At 56.6% G+C, this 27899-nt stretch overlaps 9 protein-coding genes across 9 annotated transcripts; 7 read left to right on the top strand and 2 right to left on the bottom strand.

Moving 5' to 3' along the window:
• Nucleotides 1-42: 42 nt before the first annotated feature.
• Nucleotides 43-2159, bottom strand: IWZ02DRAFT_372891 (uncharacterized protein; the record flags this gene model as incomplete). The annotated part of the gene is made up of 3 exons (XM_066764667.1): nucleotides 43-1144; nucleotides 1200-1350; nucleotides 1400-2159. The coding sequence occupies 3 exons, from the start codon at nucleotides 2157-2159 to the stop codon at nucleotides 43-45; spliced, it is 2013 nt and encodes a 670-aa protein (XP_066625199.1).
• A 2759-nt stretch (nucleotides 2160-4918) lies between these two features.
• On the bottom strand, nucleotides 4919-6051 carry IWZ02DRAFT_372481 (L-cystine transporter; the record flags this gene model as incomplete). The annotated part of the gene is made up of 3 exons (XM_066764635.1): nucleotides 4919-5308; nucleotides 5505-5937; nucleotides 5993-6051. 3 exons carry the CDS (start codon nucleotides 6049-6051, stop codon nucleotides 4919-4921), a joined length of 882 nt encoding a protein of 293 aa, XP_066625198.1.
• A 563-nt stretch (nucleotides 6052-6614) lies between these two features.
• On the top strand, nucleotides 6615-10894 carry IWZ02DRAFT_444259 (uncharacterized protein). Its single transcript, XM_066767096.1, has 5 exons — nucleotides 6615-8064; nucleotides 8120-8388; nucleotides 8446-8613; nucleotides 8664-9505; nucleotides 9553-10894. The coding sequence occupies exons 1-5, from the start codon at nucleotides 6864-6866 to the stop codon at nucleotides 10637-10639; spliced, it is 3567 nt and encodes a 1188-aa protein (XP_066625197.1). The 5' UTR covers nucleotides 6615-6863; the 3' UTR covers nucleotides 10640-10894.
• Nucleotides 10895-11653: 759 nt separating this feature from the next.
• Nucleotides 11654-12676, top strand: IWZ02DRAFT_430736 (uncharacterized protein; the record flags this gene model as incomplete). Its single annotated transcript, XM_066766100.1, has 2 exons — nucleotides 11654-11781; nucleotides 11857-12676. The coding sequence occupies 2 exons, from the start codon at nucleotides 11654-11656 to the stop codon at nucleotides 12674-12676; spliced, it is 948 nt and encodes a 315-aa protein (XP_066625196.1).
• Nucleotides 12677-14468: 1792 nt separating this feature from the next.
• Nucleotides 14469-16065, top strand: IWZ02DRAFT_179298 (uncharacterized protein). Its single transcript, XM_066762274.1, has 2 exons — nucleotides 14469-14571; nucleotides 14685-16065. The coding sequence occupies exon 2, from the start codon at nucleotides 14774-14776 to the stop codon at nucleotides 16022-16024; it is 1251 nt and encodes a 416-aa protein (XP_066625195.1). The 5' UTR covers nucleotides 14469-14571; nucleotides 14685-14773; the 3' UTR covers nucleotides 16025-16065.
• A 256-nt stretch (nucleotides 16066-16321) lies between these two features.
• IWZ02DRAFT_179127 (uncharacterized protein) lies at nucleotides 16322-19239 on the top strand. The gene has a single exon (XM_066762271.1). It carries the CDS (start codon nucleotides 16583-16585, stop codon nucleotides 18800-18802), a length of 2220 nt encoding a protein of 739 aa, XP_066625194.1. The 5' UTR covers nucleotides 16322-16582; the 3' UTR covers nucleotides 18803-19239.
• A 1-nt stretch (nucleotide 19240) lies between these two features.
• IWZ02DRAFT_179130 (uncharacterized protein) lies at nucleotides 19241-20153 on the top strand. Its single transcript, XM_066762272.1, has one exon. It carries the CDS (start codon nucleotides 19301-19303, stop codon nucleotides 19919-19921), a length of 621 nt encoding a protein of 206 aa, XP_066625193.1. The 5' UTR covers nucleotides 19241-19300; the 3' UTR covers nucleotides 19922-20153.
• A 1633-nt stretch (nucleotides 20154-21786) lies between these two features.
• IWZ02DRAFT_468020 (uncharacterized protein) lies at nucleotides 21787-22736 on the top strand (the record flags this gene model as incomplete). The annotated part of the gene is made up of 3 exons (XM_066768599.1): nucleotides 21787-22023; nucleotides 22082-22334; nucleotides 22399-22736. The coding sequence occupies 3 exons, from the start codon at nucleotides 21787-21789 to the stop codon at nucleotides 22734-22736; spliced, it is 828 nt and encodes a 275-aa protein (XP_066625192.1).
• Nucleotides 22737-23923: 1187 nt separating this feature from the next.
• Nucleotides 23924-26302, top strand: IWZ02DRAFT_179181 (uncharacterized protein). Its single transcript, XM_066762273.1, has 2 exons — nucleotides 23924-25181; nucleotides 25234-26302. Exons 1-2 carry the CDS (start codon nucleotides 24171-24173, stop codon nucleotides 25837-25839), a joined length of 1617 nt encoding a protein of 538 aa, XP_066625191.1. The 5' UTR covers nucleotides 23924-24170; the 3' UTR covers nucleotides 25840-26302.
• Nucleotides 26303-27899: the final 1597 nt, after the last annotated feature.

The following is a 27899-nucleotide window of genomic DNA, read 5'->3' as shown; positions in this document are numbered from 1 at the left end:
GGCAAAGAAGAAGCAGCTCTGCAAAAGACACAAAAACACGAGTTAGAGCTTATATACGTCATTGCTGTTGATGGGTCCCGCGGCGAACGGGCTCGATGCCCGGCTGTTGTTCAGCCGGCTGACTGATTGCGGCAAGGCACCATGTTGGGACAACTGACCGTCACGCTCGTGGAGATGACGACCATTCTCTCCCTCCGGCTGCTGCTGTTGCTGTTGTTGCTGCTCGTACTCTGCTGCATTGAGTCGATTCGCCGCTGCTACATCGATGATGTGGTTTGCCTTGTCAAACGGCGTCGAGGCCCTCCTCATAAAGTTGCGGTTGGCGCCTGGGCCGTCGTAGTTTTCGCCAACTATCTCCGTCGATACTGGCGGGGCGATGCGCATTTTCCTGTCCATCGAATTCTTGGATTTGTGGTCGTCAACGAGGATTACGGTCCAGACTCCCACGTCGCCCTTCTGGTTGAAGAGCGGCGTGCAGTGGATCCAGCGTGGACGGCCTTCGCCGTGCGACCGCGAGCTGCTGATCCAACGAATCTTGGCCGTTACGCCGCGCTTGTCGGCAAGGGCGCCTTCGAGTTCCCTCTGAACCTTTTCGCTGCCGCCGACGTGATCCATCAAGAGCGATTGAAGCATACCCGGAACACGCAGGCTGGGCGAGGTAAAGAGAATCCGGAGGGATGGATGCGGCCGGACCAGCAAGTAGTGTTGATAGATGCCTGAAAGCTTGCCATTGGATCTGGCAGGGCCAAAGGGCTCCGATATTCTAGACAAGGTTGGACTGGGATCTTTGAGGAGGAGCCTTGGCCGTTGGCGAATTGACGCAGTATCATCCAGTTCATCCACAACCTCTTGATGCATACGGCCGCCGTACCTCCGGGCGCAGTCAAGTTCGGCTTGGTTGAACATCTCGCTCAGCTCTTGGAACTCATCTTTTTCTTCCACTGGGGAAAGCGGAGTCTCCTTGCCTGAAGCTGCTACATTTTCTTCCTCCTCGATGACGCGCTTCAGGGCTGGCAGGTCGGTACAATCCCTGGCAAGACCGCTCACGTCGACTTGAGATCCGATGAAGTAGCGCACGTTGCCTCTGCTGTCCAGGAGAGGTGCCATCATAAGGAGATTGAGAAATGTGGAACCATCGCGACGGCTGTCCAATGACGTCAACAATCGTGTGTCAATTATATTACTGTGAGGAGACTTACTAGTTTAGTATAACCTCGTTGAGTTCTTTCCCTTCCTTGATGGCTTGTCTCAACCTCTCAACACTGTGAGGACTGGTCCGAGGACCCTGCAGGAACCGACAGTTGCGTCCAATGGCATAACTCACTCCGTATTGAGTGACGCGGTGGAATTCTGCAACAATTAATACGACCATGTTGCGTTTTAGATGGCGGCAGCGTACCAAGAGAGGCAAAGATGATTGGGTTGTCCTTTCTGGATGGATCAGTGAGACAGAAAGTTTCTGCAAGCCCTTCGGAAGCCTCTCTGAGGTGGGGCGGCTGGGTGCCCGTTATCCGCATGTGAACACTTGCATTTACAACCTGGATCCAAATGTGCGTAACATATGCAGGCAGGTCATCCTTGACAAGGGTTTCAAATGCGGCACTGGCCTTGTACTCCAAGACAGCATTCACTGTTGGCCGCGCAGGGTTGCGAGAGAATTCGAGGCCGCTGAGAGGCTCCAGTGCTTCGGCTACAGCATTTGCGTAATTGATTGCCCGTAGTGCCTTGAGAGCGTCGAGGTAATAGACCAACAGCGGAATTGATTGAGGGCGAAAGGCGCTGAGGAAGGAGATGAATTTTTGCAACATCCCGGAATCTGCGAATATGACCTCCAAATGCTTCTTCGACATGATCAATTCCGATCTTTTCTCCAGTGAATACTCCTGGTTCGATAGGCCCTCGGCCTGAGGGGACACCAGGTCAAAGTTCCTCGGGTCATCTTCCATGACTGGCTCCAGCTTGTCCGCATCGTTGAGTGCCGCCCGTTCTTGGAGTGGGGGCAGCGCGCCAATGGAAGAAGCTTGCGTCTCATACGAAATTACGGAATCAGCAGACATGGAAAAGCGGTCGGGGTCGGGGGTGCTTGGCACCGTCGAGTTGCTCGATGGGGAATCCTTGGGTTCGTGGATCTCAGGTACGCGGTTTTCTGGGATCGGCATGCTGGAAAGGGAGGAACAGGACGGAGACTCTTTTGGCACTTTTTTGGATTTGGATTTGAAGATGGAATTGGCGAGTCGCTTGGGCTTGTCTTTGCTGCTGCCAGCCACTGTCAGATCGGGCTATCGTCTGAGGTGAGCTGACTTACGTGGACCTCAGGGGCACGTGGAGCCCCGAGCAGTTCGGTTTGGGCGAACCCAGCCTCTTGGGGGTGACCGGAATGTCGGGTGGAAATGGAGCACATTCGTCGTCGGAGCCCATGGAAAAGGAGTTGGACATTGAAATATCCTGGGGAGGGTCCTCAAAGTTCGCAACGTGGTCTTGGATGTTGGTGGCGGCAATATCGTGTGCCATTGTTGCGGCAGTCAGAGGTGCACCCTTCGGTTTTATAGGCCACGCGGAATCTGCAATGTCGCCCGAAGTTGTCTAGCCTCTTACAAGAAGCGAGACAATGCCCGAATTTTGATCCTTCGCGGGAAATTCTGGCCGGCGATTATGGGAAGTGTTCCTTTGCAAATTTCGAGCTAGGGCTGGCGTCAAGACGATAGATGGCCCAGTAACGAAAACAAGGTCGGACGCAAACGTAAGTTGGCAAAATATTGTGCTGGGGACGAGTAGGTGGGATGGATAGAGTTGTTGTATGCAAGGGCCGCGACGAGGATGGGGTCCGAGACACGGGCTGCGGGCAACAATATACTTCTGGATCCCAATTCGGCTCAGCTGCTGTACCGTCGATGACGGTGGCTAGTTCGCAGGTGGTGACAATCGCGGGAACAATGAGAGGGTGGCGCGAGGCTACACGATCCGGCTGCGAGTCGGTTCCAATAGAACGAGCCACAGCGTGGGCCTCTGGTCTCGACGGCTGGAGTTGCGTAAGGTTTTGGTTTTTGTGGAGTCGTTTCTTTTTCTCGTCCTTGGGTTGCTTCCAGGCAGTTGGGGAATGAAGGACGCGCAGATGGCCTGGCATCAAGGTGGAACAGCAGCGGTGCATGTGAAGGCATGGAGACTGGGATGGCGCAGCCCAACGAACACCCAAGACCGAGCAACAATGCACATCTGATTATTTCTCCATGGAGGCACGTCAAAGCCCGCCATAGCGGTTCGGGTCCTGCTGGCGTTTGGCGTGCATCGGCCCGCTCAAGCGCCGCAGCTGATTCTGGTGCCCTCTCTTCAACCCGTCAACACCTTGTCAAAGCAGAATTTAATCCTCGTCTGTCGAGGGTCTTGCTGCTTACGCGGCACCCCTCTGCCAGCATCTTCCTCGCCCTGAATTAGGGGCTCATTATCACCTCCCTCCCTCTACGGCTGTTGAGTAATTTAAATGCCAACTGAAGACTTGGACTGACATGATGGGGCCGGCGGTAGTAATATTCAAACATGACGGATTCGTTCATGGCGTCGAGCGCTTGTGGTTGTTGCATCGTTCGCGCGCTCTAGACGTTTGTGCCGACTCCACCTATCATCTATTAGCCACAGCTCTAGTAGGCCCTTTGCTTTAGCTTCTGACTTGCCGCTTCGCTACTTGCGGCTCATGCCGGCAGTCGAATCTCACATTTCTTAGGCTTAGCTTTTTGTCGGTCAGCATGCTCATCCTCGGTCTCTGAAGTCCTCCAGCCGCCTCTTACATCAACGATCCTTCTGATTGCATCGTGTTCCGCTCGCGTCCGCTCGCGGTCACGAAACCATTCAAAGTGCACAGTTCATGTCCCTGCAAAAATACACTGATTTGCCGTTTGCCGCTGTCCGCTGTGGTACTCTCAGGCCGGTGTTCAGCGCCAACATCTTTCAGAGAAAATCCGAGAGCAGAACGGGAGAATGATGGGAGATTGTGTTTAAGATTCCCTTACTACACCGGTTACCGAGGCACAACCTCTCTCAATTGTATAGATTTGACGTCGGAGTAGTCAAAAATAAGGGCGGAAAAGCAAAAAAAAAAAAAAAAAAAAAAAAAAGGCACGTAACTGCTGACTCTGAACTCCGGCTTGAAAGTCGTGCGGATTGAGTCGCTCGACATCAGGATGAGACGCGAACGAAAAGATTCGAAAGTGGCAAGGCCAATCCGCGTCGGACGCATCCGCTCCACATGCCGCACGCTGAGCCGAATATAGCGAGAAAGATTCCGACGGGTCCAAAGTTTGTAGCATATAGATTGCATCGTGTACCGCGACGCGACCTCGTAGTGGTCAACGACAACGGCATGCGAAAGCAACCGGCAACCCTACTACAAAGGCGAATTTACCCAAAGCCCTGTTCGCCAATTGGTCCAGGAACGCGAGGTTCGGACATGGGCAAGCGAGCATGCGTCCTGGCTACTTCCCAGCCACCGTTGACGCGGGCATGCCCTACAACGGCTCGCATTGCTTTTCCCGCCGCAACGGGACGCTTGCGGCATCTCCAACGCCTCTTTTCTTGCTTTTTTCGGTCCAGTTGCCGACTTGAGCTGCGCATGCTTCTCGTAGTCTCAGCATGCTTCTTTTTCTCGTCGCCTGTCTCGGAATGAGCTTTCGCTCACGTGTCTGACAGCACCGGTGCATACACGCGAACTGGTTCGAGGCTGGCTGATCGAATGACGAACAAGGTGCGGTCCTTGCAAGGTTAGCATTTTAAGATTCTAGATCTGACACCTTCGGCAAGACCAGCGCTTTCAATGGTGAGGCATCGGAGTTGCCAAAAGAACCAGAGATATACTCGACTCTCATCTCACAAAAGCTGCAGAATCGGGGGGTTGAAAAATAATTTGGTTGCCATCGTATCGTGCTCGCTAAACTTGTGAGTCGCCTGGTAGTCCGCTCGAACGCCGGTCTTGAAGTAACGGTCTGTGTTCTCCGTCTCTTTCGTTTCTCGCTTGAACCTCGACTAATTTGGTAGCATTACGATAGAGCGCGTAATGCTGAATCAAAAAAATCACGTCGAAGAGAATGGAAACGTTGCCAAGGCCGAATTTGACTGGATTTCCCGTAATGCCAGACCAGTCTCCCTCGAGCGCTGAGTCGATGAAAAGTTGGAGATTGGAAAGGATTCCGCCAGAGATGTCGAGCAATATTGTGTCGATGCTCCATCCGACGGTTGACTTGCGCTTGTAGTTGATCCAAACCTGAGGGATGTACTTGACAATAGTCACCACGAGCTTGACGTAACCAAGGGCGTATATCTGGCATGTGTCAGCACCGGCAGAGACTGCTGCAAGCCGCCACAGGGTCCGAGGCTTGATCAGAATGGTCGTGGCGTTCCAAAGCCATGAATGCTCCCCATTTCTGCCTCTGCAGTGTGCAACTTCGGATCCACTTTCGTGTTTGAGAAAGCCAGCCACGACCTTTAATCAACTTTGAATCTTAAGCTTGACTTACCGTGTCGATCCACGCCCATCCACTAGGATCGTTGCCGCCGTCTTTGCCGCGGACCAGCACGAGGAATACGACCACGGCCACACCCAGCACGTTGCCCCAAAAAATGCCCAATGACGTGCGGCTAATCTTCTGATCCTTGCCCACCTCAAATCCCCACACCCAGAACTGAGTGTAGATTATGATGCACACAACGGCCGCGTGAAGTGCAAATACAAAGTCGTTGACTCGAACCGTCGACTCTGGTGCAGAGGGATAGCGATAAGCGTATTGGGCGCGAATAGTGGGTGAGAAGAGCATCGCGCCAGTCGACAGGGTATAAGCGGCAAAGCCGAGGACGTTAAGGGTAGGGAAGTCGATGCCGAATCCGCGAGTGGACTTGCGGCGCCAGTTCAAGATTGGCTGGGGGTAGAATGAAAGAGACCAGCACACAAAACTGGGATGAAATCCATCAGCGTCTGAAACAGCGAAGCCGGAGAGAGAGAGCACACTATGTCCAACCCAAGACGCGCGACACGGCCTGGGTCAACAAGATCAGATCTGTCGCCATGGCCGCCGGTGTTTGCTGCAAGGAGGCGGCTTGGAGGGTTGGAGACTGTGAGGATGTCCGACTGTCGGTGATGTTATGCCATGATAGCAGGGGCCGGGCAGATGATAACTGCTCCCCACCCAGAGACGCAATCACGTCTAAGAGGATGGCATCATTCCAGAGCACGTGATTGTTGACGCGATGGACAGGTCACAGTGGGTGAAAGAAGAAACGACACTACTCGGTATGGGAAACGGCTCGCCAAGCGTGGGTAGCAGAAGACTGTTCCTGATGCGTATGCGTAGCTGTGGCCTCGGATGACCGCTCCCTGGGGGCGGCTGGGACGGCGGACGACTGCTCCCTGGAGGGTATCTCGAAAGACGAGCTGGGCTGGACGTGTGAGTAAGCCGCATGGACAATGGAAGCTATGGATAGCTCTGCTCTGCTCTGGGCGGTGCACGACCTGACCGCGGCGTGGGACTGAGGAAGATCTCGGATCCAGCCCAGCACCAGGAAGCGTGGGGAAGGCCTGCCGCTCGGACCACCTATCTTGGCACATCGGCAGAAGTACAACTTCACTCCTACCACGATTCAGCTGTTGAACGCGCCAGCAGCCCTCACATCGAGAACACCCCAATCCGCGTCCAGATTCTGCTTCCTTGCCCTTCCAAGTACCCTTCGACACATGTCTCTCGCCCAAATCCGCCTTTCGACGCGCTTGCGCAGCCGGTAGCTTGGCACTCGTCCGTCCACTCCTTGCGCCTCGTCCCGCGCAACCTGGTTGAGACCTCATCGCGCCAAACGCGAGCAAACAACTACACAAACGAATAACCATGGCCGTCCCTTCAGAGACTCCCAGCAGGCGCAACCAACGCGGCCCTGGTCGGCCGCCGCGCGCCAACGACCCGTCCACAACACCAGCCGCGCAGGCCTCCGTTCCGCCGAAGAGACCCAAGTACATACCTGGAGGGCCTGGTGGTGGAGGTCGCTACATCGACCCGGACACTGGCGAAGAAATTCCCAAGGAGATTGCTATCCCAATGTTGAAGGCCGCAGGGAAGAGGCACAGCGCGCCGCGACCACGTCCCACTCGCACTCCAGCCACAACCACACGCAAAACCTCCATCGACTTGGCCTCCCCCTCGAGGACATATACACGCTCGCGCCGGGACAGACCCGTAGCTGGTCCACGTTCAAGCTCTGCTTCTGCCGCGGCAGCAGCAGTAGCTCAAAACGATGGGTACAAGCCTCGGGAGGAGCGGGGTTGGGAGGAGTTTCACCCTGATCTCGACATCGAAGCACCATTCCCTGTGTTTGCGGCGGCAGAGGTGGATGGAATCACCCCTCCACCCACAAAACCTGCTACCCCATCTGTTGGTGTTGACCATACCGACCGTCCGATGTCGGCAGGTGACGATACTGGCTTCGCCAACGGTGCCGTGGCATCCAGAGCAGACGAGACGGCTGTCATTGATCCAGAAGAGGAGATTGTGCACGCAGCAACTTCCATAATACTACCCTACACTCCAGCGACCGTGAAGAGGCGTCCTGGAAGACCACCGAGACGTCCAGGTTCCATGCTGACCGGACTTGGCTCACCGCCGGCCCCGAGGATCGAGCCGCTGCCGACAAAAGACAAGCGCGAGAAGCTTAGCCTCCCAAAGCCTGCATATCGGACAGTCGACACATTTTCGCACTACGAGCAAGATCCGTCGGCCCAAATAAATTATGTCGATCGCACAATGGCTAGCGTGGGATACCAGGAGAGCGACATGTTCTTGCGTCCTGAGAAGCGCTTGATCCGCATGGTGGATGGATATCTCGAGGATGACCTCGACCTTGCCCTGGCTGTGGAAGGCGAAGGACATGGGCATCCTGTCGGCCGGGTCGAATACGACATGGATGAGCAAGATGACCGCTGGCTTGAAGCCTATAATGGGCAAAGGCGAGAAGAGCAGGTGGAGGCTGTAAAACCTGCCATTTTCGAAATAACGATGACGCAAATCGAGAAGGAGTGGCATGCCCTGGAAAAAAGTAAGTTTGCCGCTGGTCGGCTGCTGTGGATCGTTACTAATTCGGCTGTGCCCAGGAATCCCCAAGCCAAATCCGAAGCCCCCACAAACCCACCGTCCCAGATCAAGCTCCGCCGCCGCTGTCAATGGAGAAACGACTGGCACAGGCGAAGAGCAAGACACGAAATGCTCCGTGTGCGACGACGGCGACTGTGAAAACACCAACGCAATCGTCTTTTGCGACGGCTGTGACTTGGCTGTTCATCAGGAGTGCTACGGCGTTCCTTTCATACCTGAAGGCCAATGGCTTTGCCGAAAATGCCAGCTGATCGGCCGAGGAACACCCGTGAGTGACCTCATGCTCTGGCTTCTGTCGTGTACTGTGCTAATTATCCATGGTCAGACGTGCATATTTTGCCCCAATGTCGACGGCGCCTTCAAACAGACGACGAATCAGAGATGGTCACACTTGCTCTGCGCAATATGGATCCCAGAAGTGTCCCTGGGTAACACCACCTTCATGGAGCCCGTCATGGACGTGGAAAAGGTTCCAAAGCAAAGATGGAAACTCGTAAGTCATTCAGAGCTGCCTTTTTGACTGCACAGCCTAACGGATTGCAGCAATGCTACATCTGCGAGCAGAAAATGGGAGCCTGTATCCAATGTGGCAATAAGAATTGTTATTCGGCCTTCCACGTCACATGCGCAAGAAGGGCAAAGCTATTCCTTCGCATGAAGTCGGCCCACGGTGGTCCTGCGAGCATTGACGCCAGCGTTCTCAAAGCATTCTGTCACAGACACGTTCCTAGTGACTGGAGACGTGAGAACGACGTTGAGAATGCCACTCGTGATGCCATGCACTTTTACCGGCAGACCATGAAAGGCAGGCGTTGGACTGAAAACCAGAAATCCATTGCAGCAAGCAGCTCCGCTGCTGCTGTAGGCTTCTACGATGACGACGATGAATCAACGCAAGTACCCAGCAGCAACAAGAGGAAACGCGCCCAGTCTACCAAGAACGTTTGGAGGCTGCCCTCTGGTGCACCAATCGTGCCACACGTCGTCTTTGACAAGGTGGAGAACTCCCTGGTTCGGTTCAACATTCGCAAACGTAAGGAATATGTCGCCGAGGCTTGCAAGTATTGGACTCTCAAACGGGAGGCTCGTCGAGGTGCTGCCCTTCTCAAGAGACTACAGTTGCAAATGGAGACATTCTCTTCCATGGAAATTACCCGACGAAACTTTGTCGGCATGGGTGCCGCCGGTCGACCAAGGCTCCATCGGCGAATTGAATTTGCGGAGTTGCTTGAGAAGGAGATGGAGAAGGTCAGAGCCCTTTGTCGGCATGTCAAATCGAGAGAGTCGGGAAAGCTCGAGGATGTTTCGCTGCTTAAGTTGATTGTGGACACGGTCTACTTTCCCCTGTCGCCGCTGCTTTGGCCGATCTTGGAAAAGGCCCAAAGGTCAGTCGAGCTTCAAACCTTTATCGACCTTAGCTGACACATAGCAGTCTTGACTCGAAGGGCTTCTTCAAAGAAGGCCTTGATGCGATAGAGCGCAAGCTCAACGAGCGTTTCTACACTTCCGTTTCAACTTTCTCCGCTGACATTGGCGCCGTCTTCCGCTCCGTTGCAGGCTTGGACGCGGTGAACGATGCCCGAGAAGCGCATGAACAGCTCAATGACGGTGGTACCGCGCACAGCCTACTCACTCCGGAGCAAAAGGACAAGAAGAAGCTCGCGAAGCGAATTGTCAAGGCAATTCATGGCCCTCTTGAGGATGCGACCCGCAAAGAGGGTCAGCTCGCCGGTAAGCCTTTTGAGAAGGAATTGCAGGAGCTTGAGGCTTTGCTAGCAAGCAGCGTACCCTCTCGACCAGAGTCGGCATTGGCTGCTGTCGATGACGGTAGTGACGATGAGGCAGACAATCCCGACGACAGGCAAGACGTCAAGATGGCCGACGCGCCAGTCGAGAGCCAAGAAAACGGCGACTTGCAGACGAATGGTATCTCTGGACCGAACGGCGTCGATCAAGTTGCCGAAGCAGCCGGACAGACAAAAGCCGAGCCCAATCTCGGCAGCAAATCGGAAGAGGCGGACATCAAATTGCAGCCGCAGTCGGAGGAACAGACAGCGGCAACGGGGGCTGGCAAAGAGGAGCCAGGTAAAGCGGCGGAGACGGTGGTGGAAAGGCAGGGTAGTGTGGGCACGGCTCCAGCCCTTTCCCATTCCGGCAGCACACACCCGTCTACCTCACACCCTGATCCGCTAACACCCCCAAGATCAGAGGGCGATCTCCTAGCACCGCTGGCTCAAGGCGGGATTCCGTGGTACATGCAAAGTTTTGACCCGGCCGGCACGACAATCCACGAGGAACGGTGGCTTGGTCGTGAAGTCGTTCGAAGCATGAGCGAGGAACTGAGCGAAATTGGCGACGACGTGCTCGACGAAATGCAGTGCATGGTGGACGAGGACATGGGCGAAGCGGAAGACGAGCCTAATGCTACAGAGGAAGATGCGGAGGCGGCTGCGATGAAGGCCAAGAAGGCGCAAGCGCGGCAACGGGCGCGCAGGAGGGCCCGTAATAATTACTGGTGAAGCGGTTATCCTTTGGTCTGGGAATGGGGTCTTTGGCTGCTGGCTGGCTGGCTGGCGTTCCGGAGGCGAACCATGACGCGCTGTATACCATTGTTTATGCGCACTTTGATGTTTGACTTGCCTTTAGTCACTTTCCTCTGCGTTGTGGGACACGAGTTCTGGAGGGATATCACAGGGCGTTGGGTGGTTCAATGGTGATGGTTTATCAATAGCTACAGGCAGACATTGTACGAATGAATACCAATCAATCAGAAATTGAATGACTGGTCGGTGTGGAAAGAGCACAGCTCCATAGTATTTGCTTCACTGCTTGAGGTAAATCCGGGGAGCAGTCGTCTACTGTCATAGTTACATCCGGGATCATTCATTTACTTGTGTAATTGTAGCTTGGGAGTATTCGTTTAATCATGCTCAGGAAGCTATCATCTATTGTCACTGGCACGTCCAGGAAGCATTTATTTGGAGTATTGTTCATAATGCAAAAAGCGACAACCCGTGTCGTGTCGTCGGCAGACGCGGCGCGGTGATTGGCTGAGGGCCGACAAGCACCCACGCGCTGACTGACTGACGCCGCCGCCTTCGTTTCCCTTGTTCCCGCCGTGTCCGTCGACCACCCCCATTCACTACTCCTCTCACCACCTGGCCCAGCGCGTCGCGACCAGTCCAGTCCAGTCCTGTCCAGTCCAGTCCAGTCCAGTCCTCGATTGTTTTTCCCTCCGCTCCTTCCTTCTCTCTTCTTCGCTTCTCCCGTCGCTCTTGGTCGCAGCTGCGCACGCTCCTCATAAGGACTAGCGCCCGCCGCCCGTCTCTCGTCGCAACCTTGTTTGCCTGGTGCCGTTTTCAGCTTCTGCTCACCACCCCCCCCCAAAACTCTAACCTCCGCTCTTCGACCTCTCCATATCTCATTCGCACCATGTCAACCATGGAATACGAAACTGAGCCACGTGGCTACGACGGTACCTCTCTGCCAGCCGCTTGAACAGCCCCGACACCTGCCAGCAGCACCTCTGACCCATGGATCCAACAGACGAGCCTCGCGTCTTCGACCGTGAGCGCAGCCGCTCTCCTCGCATCGACCGCCGTGACGATGATCTCCGTGATCGCAGCGCCTCGCCTGGCGTGCGCGACCGCATGGCCGACCGGTAACCTCTGCGCGCCTCACCTAGCTCGACTGAACCGACGCTGACACTTTTTTTTTTTTTTTTTGGTTGTTGCAGTGGCCCGCCTGCTGACCACAAGCAACGCGTAATCGACGAAGACGACGAGGGCGCCATCAACCCAGGCTCCAACCTGTTCGTCACTGGCATCCATCCTAGCCTCTCCGAGGACGAGATCACCCGTCTCTTTGAAAAGTATGGCGAAGTCGAGAAGTGCAACATCATGCGCGATCCTCACTCCAAGGAGTCTCGTGGCTTTGGTTTCGTGAAGATGGTTACACCTGAGCAGGCCGATGCGGCCAAGGAGGGCCTACAGGGCGAGGTCATTGAAGGTCGCACTCTCAGCATCGAGAAGGCTCGTCGCGCCCGCCCAAGGACGCCCACGCCGGGCCAATACCACGGACCTCCCAAGCGCGGTATGACCCACGCATCCCTCCTGCGCCCGCTTTCTCAGCTTTCAACCACCATGCTGACCCAAACCCTAGACTTCCGTGGTGGCCGTGGAGGCCGTTTCTCGGACCGCTACGACGACAGGCGCGGCAGATACGGCCGTCGCGGCGGCGACGACTACTACTCCCGCGGCCCCCGCTACGGTGGAGGCGACTACTACGACCGCGGCTACTCTGGAGGCAGTGGCCGTGACTACTACGAGCGTGGCTTTTCCCGCCGCGACCGTGAGTACGGCCCGCCTCGCGGTGTCGACCGCTACGCGTCTGGAGGTGGAGGACGTGACGACCGCTACGGACGCGATGATCGCCGCGGTGGCCCGCGCTACCACGACCGCGAAGGTGCCTACGGCGCTCCTCCCGAGGACTCGTACGGCGGCGGTGCAAGCAGGGCTTACGACGACCGTGGTGACGATGGCTACTCTCGCTGGTGAAGACGCTTTACTGATTCTGCTAGATACCATGCGCGAGTAGAGCAGCCGAAGACTCGACGTCTGACGTCCAAACGCTCTGCTCCCTCGAACGGCTCGGAGCCCATCGCGAGTGCTGCGTCTTCATCTTCTTGCTGCTGTCTTACTTGCGTCCGGCCCCTTTGCTCCTTTTCCTCCAGGCGTCAATCAGTCTACGGCAAGCTCTTGGTCGATTTCCTCTGTGGCCACGACAGTTACACTTTCAAAAGCATTGAGCTTCTCAGATCGAACTCTATCACAGCAGCTAGGACGAAGGGACCCCCATCATGGTTATGGTATGACTCGGATTAGCGGAAAACGTCGCCAAATGCCAACAACCTCTAAAGGTCTCAGATCGGTGGATTTCCTTTGACAGAGAACGGCTACGGCTACGTGCGGCAAACTCAAAAATCTGCTTTTAATCGAATGGTGACGAAAAACAAAAAAAAAAAACAATTCTGGATCTTCTCCTCTCGCCTGGAGCAGCTCTCTTCTCCCGACTTCAAAACACATCATCAATATTTGTACTATTACTTCCCTTTCTTCACGACATTGGCGATGCTCGACAAGACATGCTCGTAATCCACCAAGCAACGTGTTGCGTGCAATGGCGCCTGCGGAGCTTCGCCACCACCGGGCGACAAGTGCATCATCTCCAAAAGCACGAACGCCCCTTCCGGCCGTCGACTCATCCTCCCGCTTGGACGACCAGGCCTTGTGCAAAACTCTCAATAGAGTTTCGACCAGATTCTCAGCTCACTTTACCCCGGGCGAGAAGCCGCCTCTCCCTATCGTAACTCCCATAGACAAGAAATCGCGCCCAGATGATGCAGCTGCAGTATTCCGGCCCAAACGGTGACTACGAGACAGCTCAGCGACCAATGCAGCTTTGCGCCAAGTGCAACGCGACATCCAGTGACGACAAGCCGTAGGACTTGCAACAAAGAAACATCCAGATCGTCTCGTTTCCGCCATCACCATGTTTAGTGCCGCGCCATGCAGCTGCCAGGCCGCAACGGCCCGCTGCATCCTGTCTTCAGTCCCGCTGCGGTAGGTTTGACAAACACATGGGAGCGGGCGCACTTTCAATTGGGGTGAGTCAATTCTTTCCACACGCCGTCTGTTGTTGACTACTCTTCACACGTCGTTTGCTCGGCATACATTTCAGCGCACTTTTCTTGTTCCACTCTTGCCTTCGAATCTTGTTCATGGCGCCACTCTGCTGATCACGACTTGTCGTTTGATCTTGCGACGACGGTCAAACAGCAGTGCAACGTCCAGAGCAAAGCGAGCAAAGTCTCCGACGGCAGCCATCAGCTCCTGCGGACTCTTGCACGTTGCCTGCTTCGGCTGCACAGGGCTTGCCATGAAGCAGATCTGCAAATGGCGCAGATCTGGGCAGGATTTGGCAGCACGAAGAAGGCAACGGCTCTTTGTTTAGCACGCAGTAGCCAGCTAGCGCACATTCTTGCAAGTGCGACAGGTAAAATGAAGACAAACATGAACAGAAAGAAACCCTGCCAAGAGGACGTGTTTATTTTGCACCCTTGCACGCGCGACGCGCAGCAAACGCTGGGTCGTTAGGTAAGCGTGCCGCGCAAGCTGGCGGAGAATGGTGGGCGTTGGATGGCCCGTGGTTTCGAAACTCTGGCCGAAGCTTGATCGTTGGAACCCCCCATGCGCTCGGTACCGCCAGCAGCCCTCTCGTTCTATTCTCCGCAACTCCTCCACAGGCTGCTTGCTTCTCATGCCCATCGCCCTCTTGCGCTGTCGCTCCTTCGTACTGTACTCCCCGTCGTCCGTCTGGGACCCTTGAGAGAAATGTCCCTCCAAATCTGAACTCCAGGTTCCACCGAGCATCATTGCGTCATTAGCGTCAGGTACAGATTGCATGAACGACCGAATTCTGGTACCCAACGGCCTCTCATGCGTGCGTTGAGGCTGTTGAGGGGTGACCAGCCCAAACTCTTATCCATCCCCTAACGCTCTATAGTTTGCATGACTACCCCGCTCCCGACATCTACACCATCCGTCGCGTCGCCGCTCTCAAACTGCTCAAGACCCCCCCCCCCCTAGCTCGTCATGCTGAACCCGCGACAGCTGCTTCCAATTTTGGCCATCGCGACGACCGGCTTCTTCTGCTTCTTGTTCTACAGCACCAATGTGCAAGAAGCTTGGCGAGGATTACCACAAGTCATTGGCCTAGGAGATGTGGTTAAAGACGAGCCCGCAGCCATCTCCAATGCGACAGCAACGGGCGCGTCAAATGCCGCGAGTCCGACACCCTCGAAATGGAAGAGTGTTCCGCATTTTGAGCACGGCACGGGAAAGCCGATCGACTTCAACTTCACAAAGGTCCTTGTGATTCCACACAAATCCGACGAGGATGTGGAATGGATCAAGGAGAATTTGGCCGAGTATCAGACCGCAATTTACGTCGTCGACAACGCGCAAGCACCACTGCATCCACCCAAGAACAAAGGCCACGAAGTCATGGTGTACCTAAGCTGGATCATCGACAACTACGAAAAATTGCCCCACGTCGCCATGTTCATGCACGCGCACCGCTGGACCTGGCACAACAACGAGCTGCTCGACTTGGACGCCGTGGAAATGGTCAAGCGGCTGAATCCCAACAGGGTGATGCGGGAGGGCTATGTAAACCTGCGCTGCCATTGGGACCCTGGCTGTCCTGATTGGATGCACCCAGGAGAAGTAGAGGACGACAAGGCAAAGCACGAACAGAAGCTGCTTGCCAAAGCGTGGAGCGAGCTGTTCCCGATGGATCCGATCCCAAACGTGCTCGCCCAGCCGTGTTGCTCGCAATTCGCCGTCAGTAGCGAGCGGATCCGCGCCATTCCGCTGCAACGCTTCGTATCGTACCGCGATTGGCTTCTGCGAACACCCCTTCCAGACTCTTTATCCGGTCGCGTCTGGGAGTATGTCTGGCAGTATGTTTTTACCGGCGAGAACGTCGTCTGTCCCAACGAGCACGTCTGCTACTGCGACGGCTACGGCGTTTGCTTCGAGACGCACGACGACTTTAGCAAGTGGAAGGAAGACAGATACACCATGCAAGGCTTTGAGTACGAGCTTTGGGATTGGCACGACAAGGAGGAGCTCGCCCACAAGGCCATGGTCAACGGGGAGTATGAACAGTTGGCGCAGGAGGATCTTCCCGTTCCCGGGCGGGACAAGTGGCTGGAGCAGACGATTTACACGTACAAGCAAGATTTGATGAGGAGAAGGGATGAAGCTATTGTGAGAGGGAACGATCCCAGGAAGCGCGCAGAGGTGGCGGGCAGAGAGTGGCGAGAAGGCGACTGGTTCTGAACTGCATGATTCACTCACTGCACGGCGTTATGGACAGATTGGATTTGAGTATCTGGGAGGAATAGTTGTGATTGTAATTCGCTTATAGACGGAGGATCCTGGGGAGTTCGATAGGCGCTCTGCTGGCAGCATTTCCAAGCAAACGTTCCGCGAGAACCTTGAGCAAACCATGGGACAATTGGTCTGCATGTTTTGTTGTGGTTGGCCAGGTTCGGCAGCGGGGGGGGGGGGGGGGGGGGGGGGGGGGGGGAAGAAAGAAAGCCAAAGCATGCCAGGGATGGGCTCGGCGCTTGCCGAGAGGGCGAGGTGCAAAATATACAAACACAACCTGAGGCGATCATGATCCCAAATACCGCGGCCGGCTTGTGCAGCACACGACGGTAGCAAGCAGCTGTCCATGCCGCGCGCGCTGTAATGCCATTTCGACTGCGTCTCTGCTCCGCTTTGCTGCTAATGCCTCCCTCAGTCTCGTCGCAGCAGCTCCACTTGCCCTTTCGGCCACCCTGACGCGCTCAACACCTGGCCAAAATCCCAGCGCGCATCCTTTAGCTGGCATACATGAATTCCGCCTCGCTCACCACTCCCTCCACTGCCGCGGCCAGCGTCCCTGACAGCCTGACCGATGGAGACGCGTCTGACACGTACTCCAAACTGCTGGGGGAGAGGATGAGGGACGTCGCACAAGAAGCCACTGCCCACGCCATGGCCGACAGCTCTTCGGACGCGTCAAAGAATGGCGTGGCCCCAACTGCGCCAGCGCAACCAGATCAGGGAAACATGGCCGAACTGCTCGAGGCCGCGGCCAAAGCGACGTCCGAATCGCAACGCTGGAATAATGCGGCGGGCCACGGGCTGCGCAAGGTTGCAGGACACGCGAACCTGAGAGGCTCGGCCTTGGAAGAGGATGGTCACAATGTCGCGGGACTCAAGCGCAAGCGCACGCCAGACGCAACGAGAGATGGGGATGAAGATGCGGGCGGCGGCGACGACTACAGCACTGGGGCCCCGCCTTCTCCAAGCAAGCGCACCAAGGTCGCGCCCTTTGCTGAAGGTCAACCGCACGCCAACACGCCCGCAGCTCAGTCGGCCATGAGCATCGATACGCCTTCGCCGCAGCACAATGTCGCCGCGCAGTCAGCCCAGATGCAGAGCCTTGGGATGACGGATGTGCGCGCCGCAGTTGGCGTTCATTCAGCCGCTGCTCTGTTTCGCCAGACGCCGACGGACTCGAGGAAGAAATATACACGGCCGCCCATGCATAAGCTGTTTTCGGACCTTCAGCTCACGCCGGAGAACTTTGTGCGCCTGCAAGCTTGCGCAAAGACCTACATGCTGGACGACAGTCACCCGGAGCGCCAGGAGTGCGTGGGCAATCGCGGCAAAGGCGACGCAGACATGGTCAAATTGCGCCTGTTCAACTGCGCTCGCGACTTTTTGAACGGGGGCGTCGGCGAGCGGTTCTTTGGGCCCTATGTCCCAACGCCGACAGAATACGACACCATTGACGGGAAGCCCGTGGCTCCAGACAGGAAGTGGATCTGGCCGCGGGATGCCAACAAGATTGTCAGCCTCGTCACGCCGTTGCTGCGACGCATGGTCACAAACGAGAGGCAGAGACAATATGCGCAGGAGACGAGAAAGGGCGGCAGCAAGAAGCAGGACACGACGTTGCGCGACAATTCACAAGAGGCTTCATCGGAGCAATTGGGAGCAAGCATGGGCACGGTAGATCAAAGGCCGCTGTCACAACCACCGCTGGACCCTTCTCTGAATCCTCACCATCAATCGAGCCTCTTAGCACACTCTTCGCCCTATCAGTCGCCTCAAAAGGCGCATCAACCGCGTCCACAGGAAAACTATCCGCAACTCTTCCAGATACCCCAGGCAAATTCTCAATCGTTCATCACATCAACATCCGAATCATCATCTACCAGGCCAATGTCGCCCTCAGTGGCGCGCCAAACCCTCTCACCTCGAGGGCAATCCTCTCCTCAACCGTCGCCACACATGTCCACCGCTTCATCCACCCAACAACAGCATCCCGCACCTCCAACACCTGCTGCTCCTCCTCGCCCCACTTCAACCGTCCCAGGAACCCCTTTCGTAGGTCCCCCACCACCAACCGCAACCGCAACGACAACAACATCGTACCCACCGCCGCGCCCCTCAGAAAATGTCATCCAGATCCTCATCACCCGAAGCAACATCAAACTCGCGCCGCGCATCGACCTGCCCAGCTTCCCTAGTACCCCGCACCACACGATGCCCCTGGCCCAGCTGCGCGACATTGTCGGCGAGGAGGTGCGCGCGCTGGTCCGCAGCGGCGTTGTGCCGGGTCTGGAGCAGCAGCAGCAGGGTGAGGGTAGGGATGCGGAGGCGGCGGCGGCGGCGGTGGGGGAAGGAGGAGCTGGTGAGAACAATGGCGAGCTACATGTAGACAGCCATGCCAACGGCGGCACCATTATTACCACAGCACCAACACTGCAACCGCAGCAGCAGCAGCAGCAACATGACCACCACCACCATCACCACCATCACCATGACACTGCTCCTCCCAGCACCGCCGCCACCGCCACCACCAGCCCTTCTTCCTCGCCCCTCAAAGCTCCCGCAAACCCCGTCGTCCTGCCTCCGCGCTACGAGCTACGTGCTCTGACGGGCCGAGGCTTGCAGCTCGTCGAGACGGAGCGCGACTGGCAGGGCGTGCTGGCCGAGGTGGCCAACGCCGTGTGGATGGAGGGCGCGGTGCGCGTCGTTGCTGAGGTGTTGGCCGGGTGAGGCTGTGATGTGATGGCAAATCGTTCGTGGGGTGGAAGAGAGAAAAGAGAAGGTGTTTTTCTGTGTCGAAATGGTGGTGTTGTATGATGGGTTTGATTTTGGGTTTGGTTTGGTTTGGTGTTGGTGTTGGACTTGGACTGGATTTGGGTTTGGCTGGCGTTCAGACGGATGGATGGATGGATGGACGGATGGACGACTTTTACTCGATGGCCAGATGGGCGGGTGGACCAAAAGAAGGAGCACTGGCGTTTGTTTACTTGTTTACTTCCTTCTTCACTTCCTTTCTCGGATACCTCTGTTGTAGACCACCACTTTTCTGGGACTGACGGGCTGGCTGACTGGGCATGTACGGTACGGTTCGTATGGCGTATCAAACGAACGGCAAACCAAACCAATCTTGGACTTGCCTGCTGAGCTCGTATCCTCAGTCAAACTGACTGACTGACTGACCGACTGACTGACTGCTTTTGATGAATGAATGGATGGATGAATTAATGAATGGATGGATGGGTGTATGGATATGGGGTGGGAAAGCCACCACCACGACGCTCCGTCCACCATGCCCTCTCCCAGGCCAGGCCACCCTTCCCCTACTCCTTGCCTTCCTCTTTCCCCCTTCACCACCAACACAACAACACCAACAACAATTTGAGCCCCAACTCGCCCTGCACCACCCCCTCCCTCACCCCTCCCTCACACAAACATACAAAACCCCTCTCCCCCACGAACCCGCTTCATACACCCCCTCCCCTCACCTTCCCTTCCCGCCTCTATAGCTCAGTCGTAGAGCGCGACACTAGTACGCAACAGACCCCGCCATCTCCGTCTCCTCCTGACGAACGGAAGCCAAAAAGCGTCCATCGCACGCCAGACCCATATCGAGGCCGTCGGTTCGACTCCGACTGGGAGGCATTGATGGATGTGCACGATACCTGGGTTTGTTGTCTGCGCAGGTTGGGTTGGGTGAGAGAAGCTTTTTTTTTTTTTTTGGGTGGGTGGATGGATGGGTGGTGCGTGCGTCAGCGGAAGAGGGGGCACGTGCGGTTGGCCCCCCTGATCTGGCCGCGTCGGTCGGCGTGCCTGGTGGCCCCTGGGACGGCGCAGGGATTTGTTGGGTAGGGTAGGCGAGTGGTTCATGCGGTGGGGCGGGGCTGCTGCTCAAGGGTGCTGAGATGGTGCTGTGATTCTGTATGTGAGAGTGGGATGCAATGCTAGATTGAGGCAAGGAGGAGAGGATGGCTTTTGAGATTGTAGTTGGCGTTGGTTGGTGTTGGTCGTGGTGTTTGTGATGGTGTGGCAGTCGGGTGGGGTGATGTGAGTTGAACAGAGCTTTCTTTTTCGTCTTCCTTTTCTCCTCAACGGCGCTGGATCTTTTCACGCCATTTGCATGATCCGTCAATCAGTTGGGATGCGTGCCAACACCTCGGCTGTCCGCCGATGAGCAAGCAGGGCGCTTTCGGTTTTTCGACACGACTCAATCGAGGAGCAATCAGAGGGATGAGACGAGACTGACTAAGTGCAAAAAGAAAAAGGAAGTCTTGAAGCGAGACGCGCATCGAGACAGTCGCAAGCCCTTGGGATATTATCCAGCAGCACAGCGAGATTCGACCAGGAACAAACCATGAAACACATGGCTTGCGACACATGAGTAGCGAGGCACTGCGGTGCGACGTTGAGAGAGCGACGTGTGGTTGTTGTCGGGCGGTGGGACGGTGCGGTGCAGTGATATGGGCTGGCGGGTTGCTGCGCCGGGACAAAGCATCGTGCGTGTTTGAGGTGAATGAACAGAGGGCGAGTGACTGACTGACTGCATCGGCGTCTTTCATGATGGCTGCCAGCTGACAGGTACCTGTAATACAACAAATGGTACTTAACAGAGCGAGCTGAATAAGACGACCGCAACGACGGCGACGACGGCAAAATCGGTCAGTCAGTCAGTCTCAAGCTTCTTCGTCGTATCGGCGGCGGAAGAGGCTGAAGAGGGCGCCGTTGGCAATGAGCCAAAAAGTATAACGGCAAAGTATCGAACCGTGGGGAGCGGGCAGGGCCCCCTTGCTGCATCCACGTGAGGGCTAGACCGCTGCAGAACCCATCAAATGTCCATGGCCGGAGAAGGGAGCCATGATCATCATGTATTGGCTTGGCGACGACAGAGACTCGGGACTGACGAAGAAAAAGAAGAAGAAGAGGAGGAGGAGGAGGAGGAGGAGGAGGAAAAATTACGTCAACAGCGGGTTGTCGTCGATTCTTGGGGATGCAGCCAAAAATATCACAAGAGTCTAGCAGCAGCTCTAGCTCTGGCTCTGGCTCTGGCTCTGGTTCTGGTTCGTCGCGCCAAAGCTTCTGGTCTGCACAGCACAGCACAGCACAGCATAGCAGCGCAGCGCAGCAGGGCGGCGTGGGCTGGGCTGGGCTGCATCTCGACTCGACTTGGACGACAGCGACCCTAAAAGGACGGACGTCTGGCCGGAACCGTGGCTTAGGTTGTCCTGATTCCAAGTACTATCGACGCCGCCACGCCATCCATCCACCACTCCCTACGACTGAATGACTTTTTATGTGCTCCCGCCTCGCCTCGAAGCTTTCCACATCCAACTTTTTTTGCCGCCTAATTTCACCCGGGTTTTCCAGTCTTCCACGTCGAGGTTAAGCATGCTGCCCTGGCTGCACGGGGCACCTCCACCTCGACGACAGACATGAAAACCACTCTGTCGTTCTCGTCGTGCAGCCCATGTGCGCCGCCGCGCCTTGCAAGATGCCACCACTCGGTCATGTCGCACCATCCAAGACGCCGCCTGAGACATGATCAAATTATATCCCGCCCGCCCGCCGCTCCACGCTTCCTGTCGCTGGCCACTTTTGCCCTGTTGCTGCTGTTCCTGACCGAGAGCGCCGCCGCTCATGATAGACTGCGCCTGCGCTCGTGGGTGCGAAGAGGAGAAATCGTCTACGACAAGTCCCATCATCCGCCGCCCGCCAAGCGCATGCCAGACGTCCAAGACGCCGCGTCGTCGACCACGCCGCCCTCGACCTTCCTTGCGTCGTCGGCCACACACACGGCTGCCGTGTCGACGGCAACCGCCACGGTCCCGACGCTGCCCCAGCCCTTCGACACGAGCATCGGCTCCAACTTCACCGCCGCCTCGTGCCCGGCCTTTATCAATTCCTTCCTCGGCAACTCGACCTTTACCGGCTGCGTGCCGCTGTCCCTGCTCCTCCAGGCATGTTCAATCTCTCGGCGTCCCCATTCTCGCGCCGCCCCGCTGACCCGTCTCCCAGACCTCGAGCTCTTTCTTTGACGACACTCGTTCCCTCGTCCGGACGACCCAGGTGCTGGACGTGGCCTGCAATGTCAACTATCAGCAATGCACCATCCTCATGAACCACTTTGCCTCTGAACTCACCAGGGACACCAACTGCGGCGCCGACTTCAAGGCCGAGAATCCAACGGTACGACAGGCGTACAACGGACTCGTAGCCTATGCACCGCTCTACCAGGCCGGATGTTTAAAGGATTCGGCGGGAAGTTATTGTACGTCGCCCGTCCGGTTTAAGCAGGCGGGAGCAGTCCCGTGTCCTAACCTATCTGAAACTAGGTTTCGCCAATGCCATCACCAACTCGTCCAACCCGACTGATTCGTACCCCTACTACCTGCCCATCGCCATCACCATGCCCGGCGGATCGCGGCTCACGTGCAACTCGTGTCTCCGAGACGCGATGCATGCCTTTTGGTCCTACACGGGCAACAAGACGCAGCCAATCAGCAACACGTACGCGGCGGCCGCCAGCCAGGTCAACATCCAGTGCGGGCCGCACTTTGTCAACGAGTCGGTGTCTACGTCGAGCTTGGCGATGCCAGCGGCGGCGGCCACGTCAAAAGCGCTATCTTTCTTTGCGTTTGCCTTCGTCACTCTTCTAATTGTATTTTTGTAAACACTTGATGCGACCAAGCAGCGCCACGGTTGGCCGGCCGAGACACGAGCCGAGCAGGGTGTGGAGGGTGGCCGGCCCGGGATTGCCCTCACTCGCCATTATCCGGCGACCATTGTTCCCGCCTTGGTGCCTTGGCTCGGACGGCCGTCTGAACTCACGCGACTCTCCATTTCGACCTTGGATCTCTCGTACGCACTCGTACAGTTTGACACAATTTTCCTTTTGGGTATTGGAGTTTTTTTTTATTTTTTTTTTTTATTTTTTTTTCTGGGCTTCAGGAATGCTTTAGTCATACCCCGTTTGAGCGTCAGAGGGGCGTTTCCAGTCGGTATCAAGGTGTTTTATTTTCCCCGGTTTCTGTCGATCCGCGCAACAGCAGAATGCTGATTGGCCTGGTGTTTTGGGCTGCGGGTTTAATTTGGCTGCAGACGGATGGGGCAAATGCGACGAGCCGCGGCGGTGAGCGGCGCTGGTCGGAGATTTTCCTGGCAAGAAGAAAAGGATGTACTGGAGCTCTGCAATTGAAGTGGTTGACGACGAAGAAGCAAAGCATGTGGGTGGTGCATGACGTACCTAGGTACAAGCGCGGTGGCGTTTGTTTGGGCGCGAGAGGCGTCAGTGAGACGTGATGGGCAAGATGACGATGTCAGGCACCGTCAGTTGACAGCTGGGGAGCCCCAGATTCGGATTGACGGCTTAGCGTGCTTGTCCAGTGGGTGCACCCGTCTGATCGCCCGGCAGTGGCTTGGCAACGGGCGATGCTCGTGTCCGTTGCGGGCCGTCGAGAAGAAAGCGATGGATGGATGGATGCGTTGAAGATGGTTTTGTGTCGTGGTTGACGGGTTGACAGACAGCAGGCCGGTTGCGGGGCTGCCGTGGTGCTGGCCTGAGGCGACAGCGACGCACATTCAATGATTCCATCGGCATGCAGGTCATTCATTCGCGAGAAAACAAAACACGGCAGCCCAGGCCCAGGCAGGCATGGGCAGGTTTCATCGCAATCCCTGTACTACATCAGCCTTAAACCCACTAGGTCGACCCAATATGAGGCCGGCCAGCTGCTCGAGCTGCGTTCTCGAGCCTGTCCGCCATTGATTCGTCCAGTCCTGTCCTGTCCTGTCCAGGCCATGGCCCTCGCTCTCGACGCGAAGCCCACTGCTCGCCGCGACATCATCAGTGCCATCCTGAGCCACTATGGCGACGAGCGCGACATTGACCTCGACGACCACAATGATGTGCTGGCCGCCGCCTACTGTCAAGCGTCACCGACGCCCAGTCCGCTGGATCGCTCCACCAAACCACTGCCCTCAGTGCCCTCGCCGATGCAGCTGCGAGATAGAGGTAGGGGCACGCACCGCATAGGTGCGTACAACTCTCAAGTCATTTCACTTTCACTCCTTGCTGAGAGATCGCCGCCACCCCCGGCACGCTGGCATGCCACAACAATCTCTCTCACCCTCTGCCCTCTCACACGAGACCTCGGCCATGCAAATGAGGATGCCCCCTCTTATATCGCGGCACGGCACGCCAAGCGCCAGCGCCGTCGAACGCCTGGGTTGCAAGCTGACCATGTGTCTGAGTATGAAAGCAACAGACGACTCGATGCAGGAACCACGGGCGCGCATCATGGCTCCGCGCTCGCTGTCGCGCAGCAAGCGCCCACCCGAGCTACGCCTCGTCAAGTCCAACGGGTCCACCGCAACTTCCGCCAAGACCCCAAGCCAGTCGTCTTCTCCCCCGGCCGACTCTCCCTCTCGACAACATCCAGAACGTGGCAGACGTCACGCTCGTGGCCGCCTCGACGACGAGCTGCCGCTGCCCCCACCTCCTCCCGAGCTGCCCGACAAGTCCGACAACGACAACATGGGCTCCTCCAAGTCAAAGCTGCAGCAGAACGAACGCTCTTCGCCGCGACGCCTTCACTTCTCCCTCAGACGCAAGCCCGTCAAGAAGCCCTCGCACGCCGCTGCCGACCCTCCCGCGCCGCCGGCCACTCAGCAGCACGAGACCAAGGTCGAGCCACCCCAGGAGCCTCCTCCCGCCCCGCCTCCCAAGCTCCAAAAAGTCAAATCCGATGAAGCTTTGATGAGAGCCTCGTCCACGTCCAAGCATGCCCGAGATGCCTCCAATGCCGTCTCGGAACCTGTCACGTCAAACGAGCGTCACCATGCACCTGAACCGAGCGACGATACCGTCGTCAGGATTCGAAGGGAGCGTTCCAACACCCCTCCAAGCGAGCCTGACCAGAACGAGCCAATTACCCCTCCCTTGAAACCTGGCGATCCAGTCCAACTGCTGCCCTCGCCAACGCCAGTACCAGAGGAGAGCCCTTCCAAGTGGGGGCTGACCAAGAAATCGAGCAACTCGGCCATGGCCAACGACGCCGATCCAAAGGCGAATCTGCACTTTCGCGGCAAGAGCAGTACAGGTTTTGATATTTTCAAGGTAAACATTCAATTGAACCCGTCGAGCTTCGTTGGAGCTGACAGGTTGACAGAGCACTACCAATGAGCTAAAGGCGACGGCGCCGCTCTCCCCGGTGCTGTCCCCAACCGTGGAATCGCCTCCTGTACCACTCAACGAAAACCAAAAACCGCTAACGTCACCTGTCAAACCGCCAACCCCGCCAAAGGACACTCCGCCCGCCTCGCCAATCCTCCCTTCTCACCAGCTATTCAATTCCCGGATTCGCCCAAAGCGCACTACAGCCGCTATGCTCACCCGCATCCACACGGCCTGCTACCATGCCCACGCCCGTTTCCACCGCTCAAGCCAGCGCTTCGTCCCCATTGACTGCATGATGTGCTTTTCAAACCCGCCAGACCACCAGTGGACCTGCACATGGTGCGCGCTGCGCATCTGTCAGCCGTGCCGAGCCAAGCTCGACGCCGTGCCCCGGCGCAATCTGGACGCCATTGTTCAAGGCCGTCTGCAGGAATGGGAGAAGCAACGGAGGCAGCGCGACTCTATGAATCCACAGTACCGCAATGGCAAGCCTGAGACGTTCCGCGTGCGGGGCCGGGAAATGAGCAGCGTGGTTCCGCCGAGCAGATTGCCCAGGGGAAGCAAGAGCGAGCCCCTTGCCGCGGGGAGTTGGGACTGAGACAGTGTCTAACAACGCTTTCTTTTCTTTCTACTTGTCGCTCAAAACAGTTTTTATATGCCGACTGTAGTAGAAGGCGGGCGGGTGGGGGCTTTTTCGCATATCGTAACGATACAGCAGCGGATATCAAGAATATTGGACAAGAATGGCAAAAAGGCGACAGTGGCAGGCTCGGCATGGTGACGGACGGGTCAAGACTAATTGATTGGTTTGGCGGAGTGGACAGTTTGGGTGCTCGCCCCTCTTGACTTACTCCCTCGTGTCTGTCTTTGGCATTGATCGATCAATCAAGGTACGGTTGATTGGTCGGACAGAAGGTCTCTTTTTCCTTTTCCCCCTTTCTCTCTTTCACATCTACTCTCTCGGGCATTGCATTGCATTCTGGCTTATCATTTCTGTTTGGCGGTGCTTGGGCAAACTTTTCATCCGTCGGCGTCGTTTGGTGTGGCGGCTTCTTTCCTTTTGTTTTTCTCCGTCCCTCTCCTTCCTTTTTTGCGTTGCGTTTCTCCGGCTCCGGCTATAATGTCTTCTTCCCCCTCGACTCTGCCCCTCTCAGCTTCGACCGTCGCGGGAACGTCGCACGCACAACGCGCCTCTGGAGAGCTGCTTTGCGGCGTTGAATTGGCGCAGCTCAGAGCAAGTGGCTCGACTCGGCTCACTGGTGCATCGTCAGTCCATCACACACACACACTCTCTCTCTCTCTTTCTTTTTCGTCTCTTCGCTGCTTGTCGCACCGCAAGCAGGTCAGCTGCGCTCCTCACACACACCGCTTCAGCGACCTTATCATTCCCGCTTTTTATCATTCCTCTTCTTCTTCTTCTTCTTCTTCTTCTGCTTTCCTCCTCATCACTTCTTTTCACAAGGGGCGCTGCTGGACAAAAGCTGGACAATCGGACAATCGGACGGACGGACGGATGAATTAGGATGAAACGGGATAGGCACAGGCAACTAACTGGAAGATGGGGATCGGATGGATACGGGGTCGGTCGGATGATACCATGTGGAATCGGATCGGACCGGATCGCGCGCGCGCGCTGGACCGTAGAGAACAGAACAGAACAATGTTTCTTCATTTTTGCTGTTTACCTACTTTGGCTCCTCTTCTCGACCTGCATCCCATCTTGCTGGCTAGCTGCTCCTCACTACTGCAATGGCTCGCATCTGCCGAAGGCCGACATGTCAAGGCATGCATATATGCGGCGGCCGCGTGGGACTTGCCAGGCATACACAATGGCGCAGGTCCTGCTTCCCGTTGTGTGCATGGATGGCGGGTCAGATCACTTCGATAAGCAAGCAGACAAACGAGCGAGCAGAGAACCAGATCGTATCGGACTGGAATGGAGTGAAGTGTAGCAAGGCTCGGAATGCAAGTGAGTCAGTCAGTCAGTCAGTCAGTCAATGATGGGGCAACAAACGCAACGCAATGTACGCACTGCGCGCGGCATTTGCCGCCGTCCGCAGCGCAGCAAATTCCACAAACGTGCATCGAGCGAGGGCTTGATTAGATAGGCAGGTACCGTACCGACTACCGCACCGACTATCGTACTGGCCGGTGCGTGCTGTTGGCTCTTTTGTGTGGCTTCCTGGAGGTTTTCCGCGTGCCGGTGTTGTCGCCTATGTACCTGGTACCTTGGAGGAAGTAAGTGAGTGGCCTTCCATCTTTCTCCCCTCCTCTCCATCTCTCCCATATGTTTTCTACATCTCACCCACCCACTCACTCACTCCTCGACTATCCACACCCGTCCATGCACCTATCTATCTATCTATCTATCTATCTATATCTGCCCTCTTATACCCCGTCGTCAGCAATAGCTCGCGGCACGACGGATGGACACGGCGCCACTCTCGTCCGTCCGTCCGTCCGTCCGTCAGCCCGTCCCGCTCCCGCCCCCGTAGCGTCCATCTAGTCTAGTCTAGTCTAGCGCCCGCCCGCTAGTCCCGAGCGTTGGATGCGTGTGGTTGGTTGGTCGGTTGGTCAGGCGGGCAGGCGGGCAGGCGAGGCGAGGCGATGGATGATGGATGGCGGGTCGGCCCGCGGGTGGGTGTTTGTTGTTGCTGT

The sequence above is a fragment of the Phyllosticta citriasiana genome (assembly GCF_038021145.1).
Source record: "Phyllosticta citriasiana strain CBS 120426 chromosome Unknown IWZ02scaffold_3, whole genome shotgun sequence".
Lineage (NCBI taxonomy): Eukaryota > Fungi > Ascomycota > Dothideomycetes > Botryosphaeriales > Phyllostictaceae > Phyllosticta > Phyllosticta citriasiana.
Note: the sequence above shows the minus strand (reverse complement) of the source record. Positions and strands in the feature narration are given on the sequence as shown.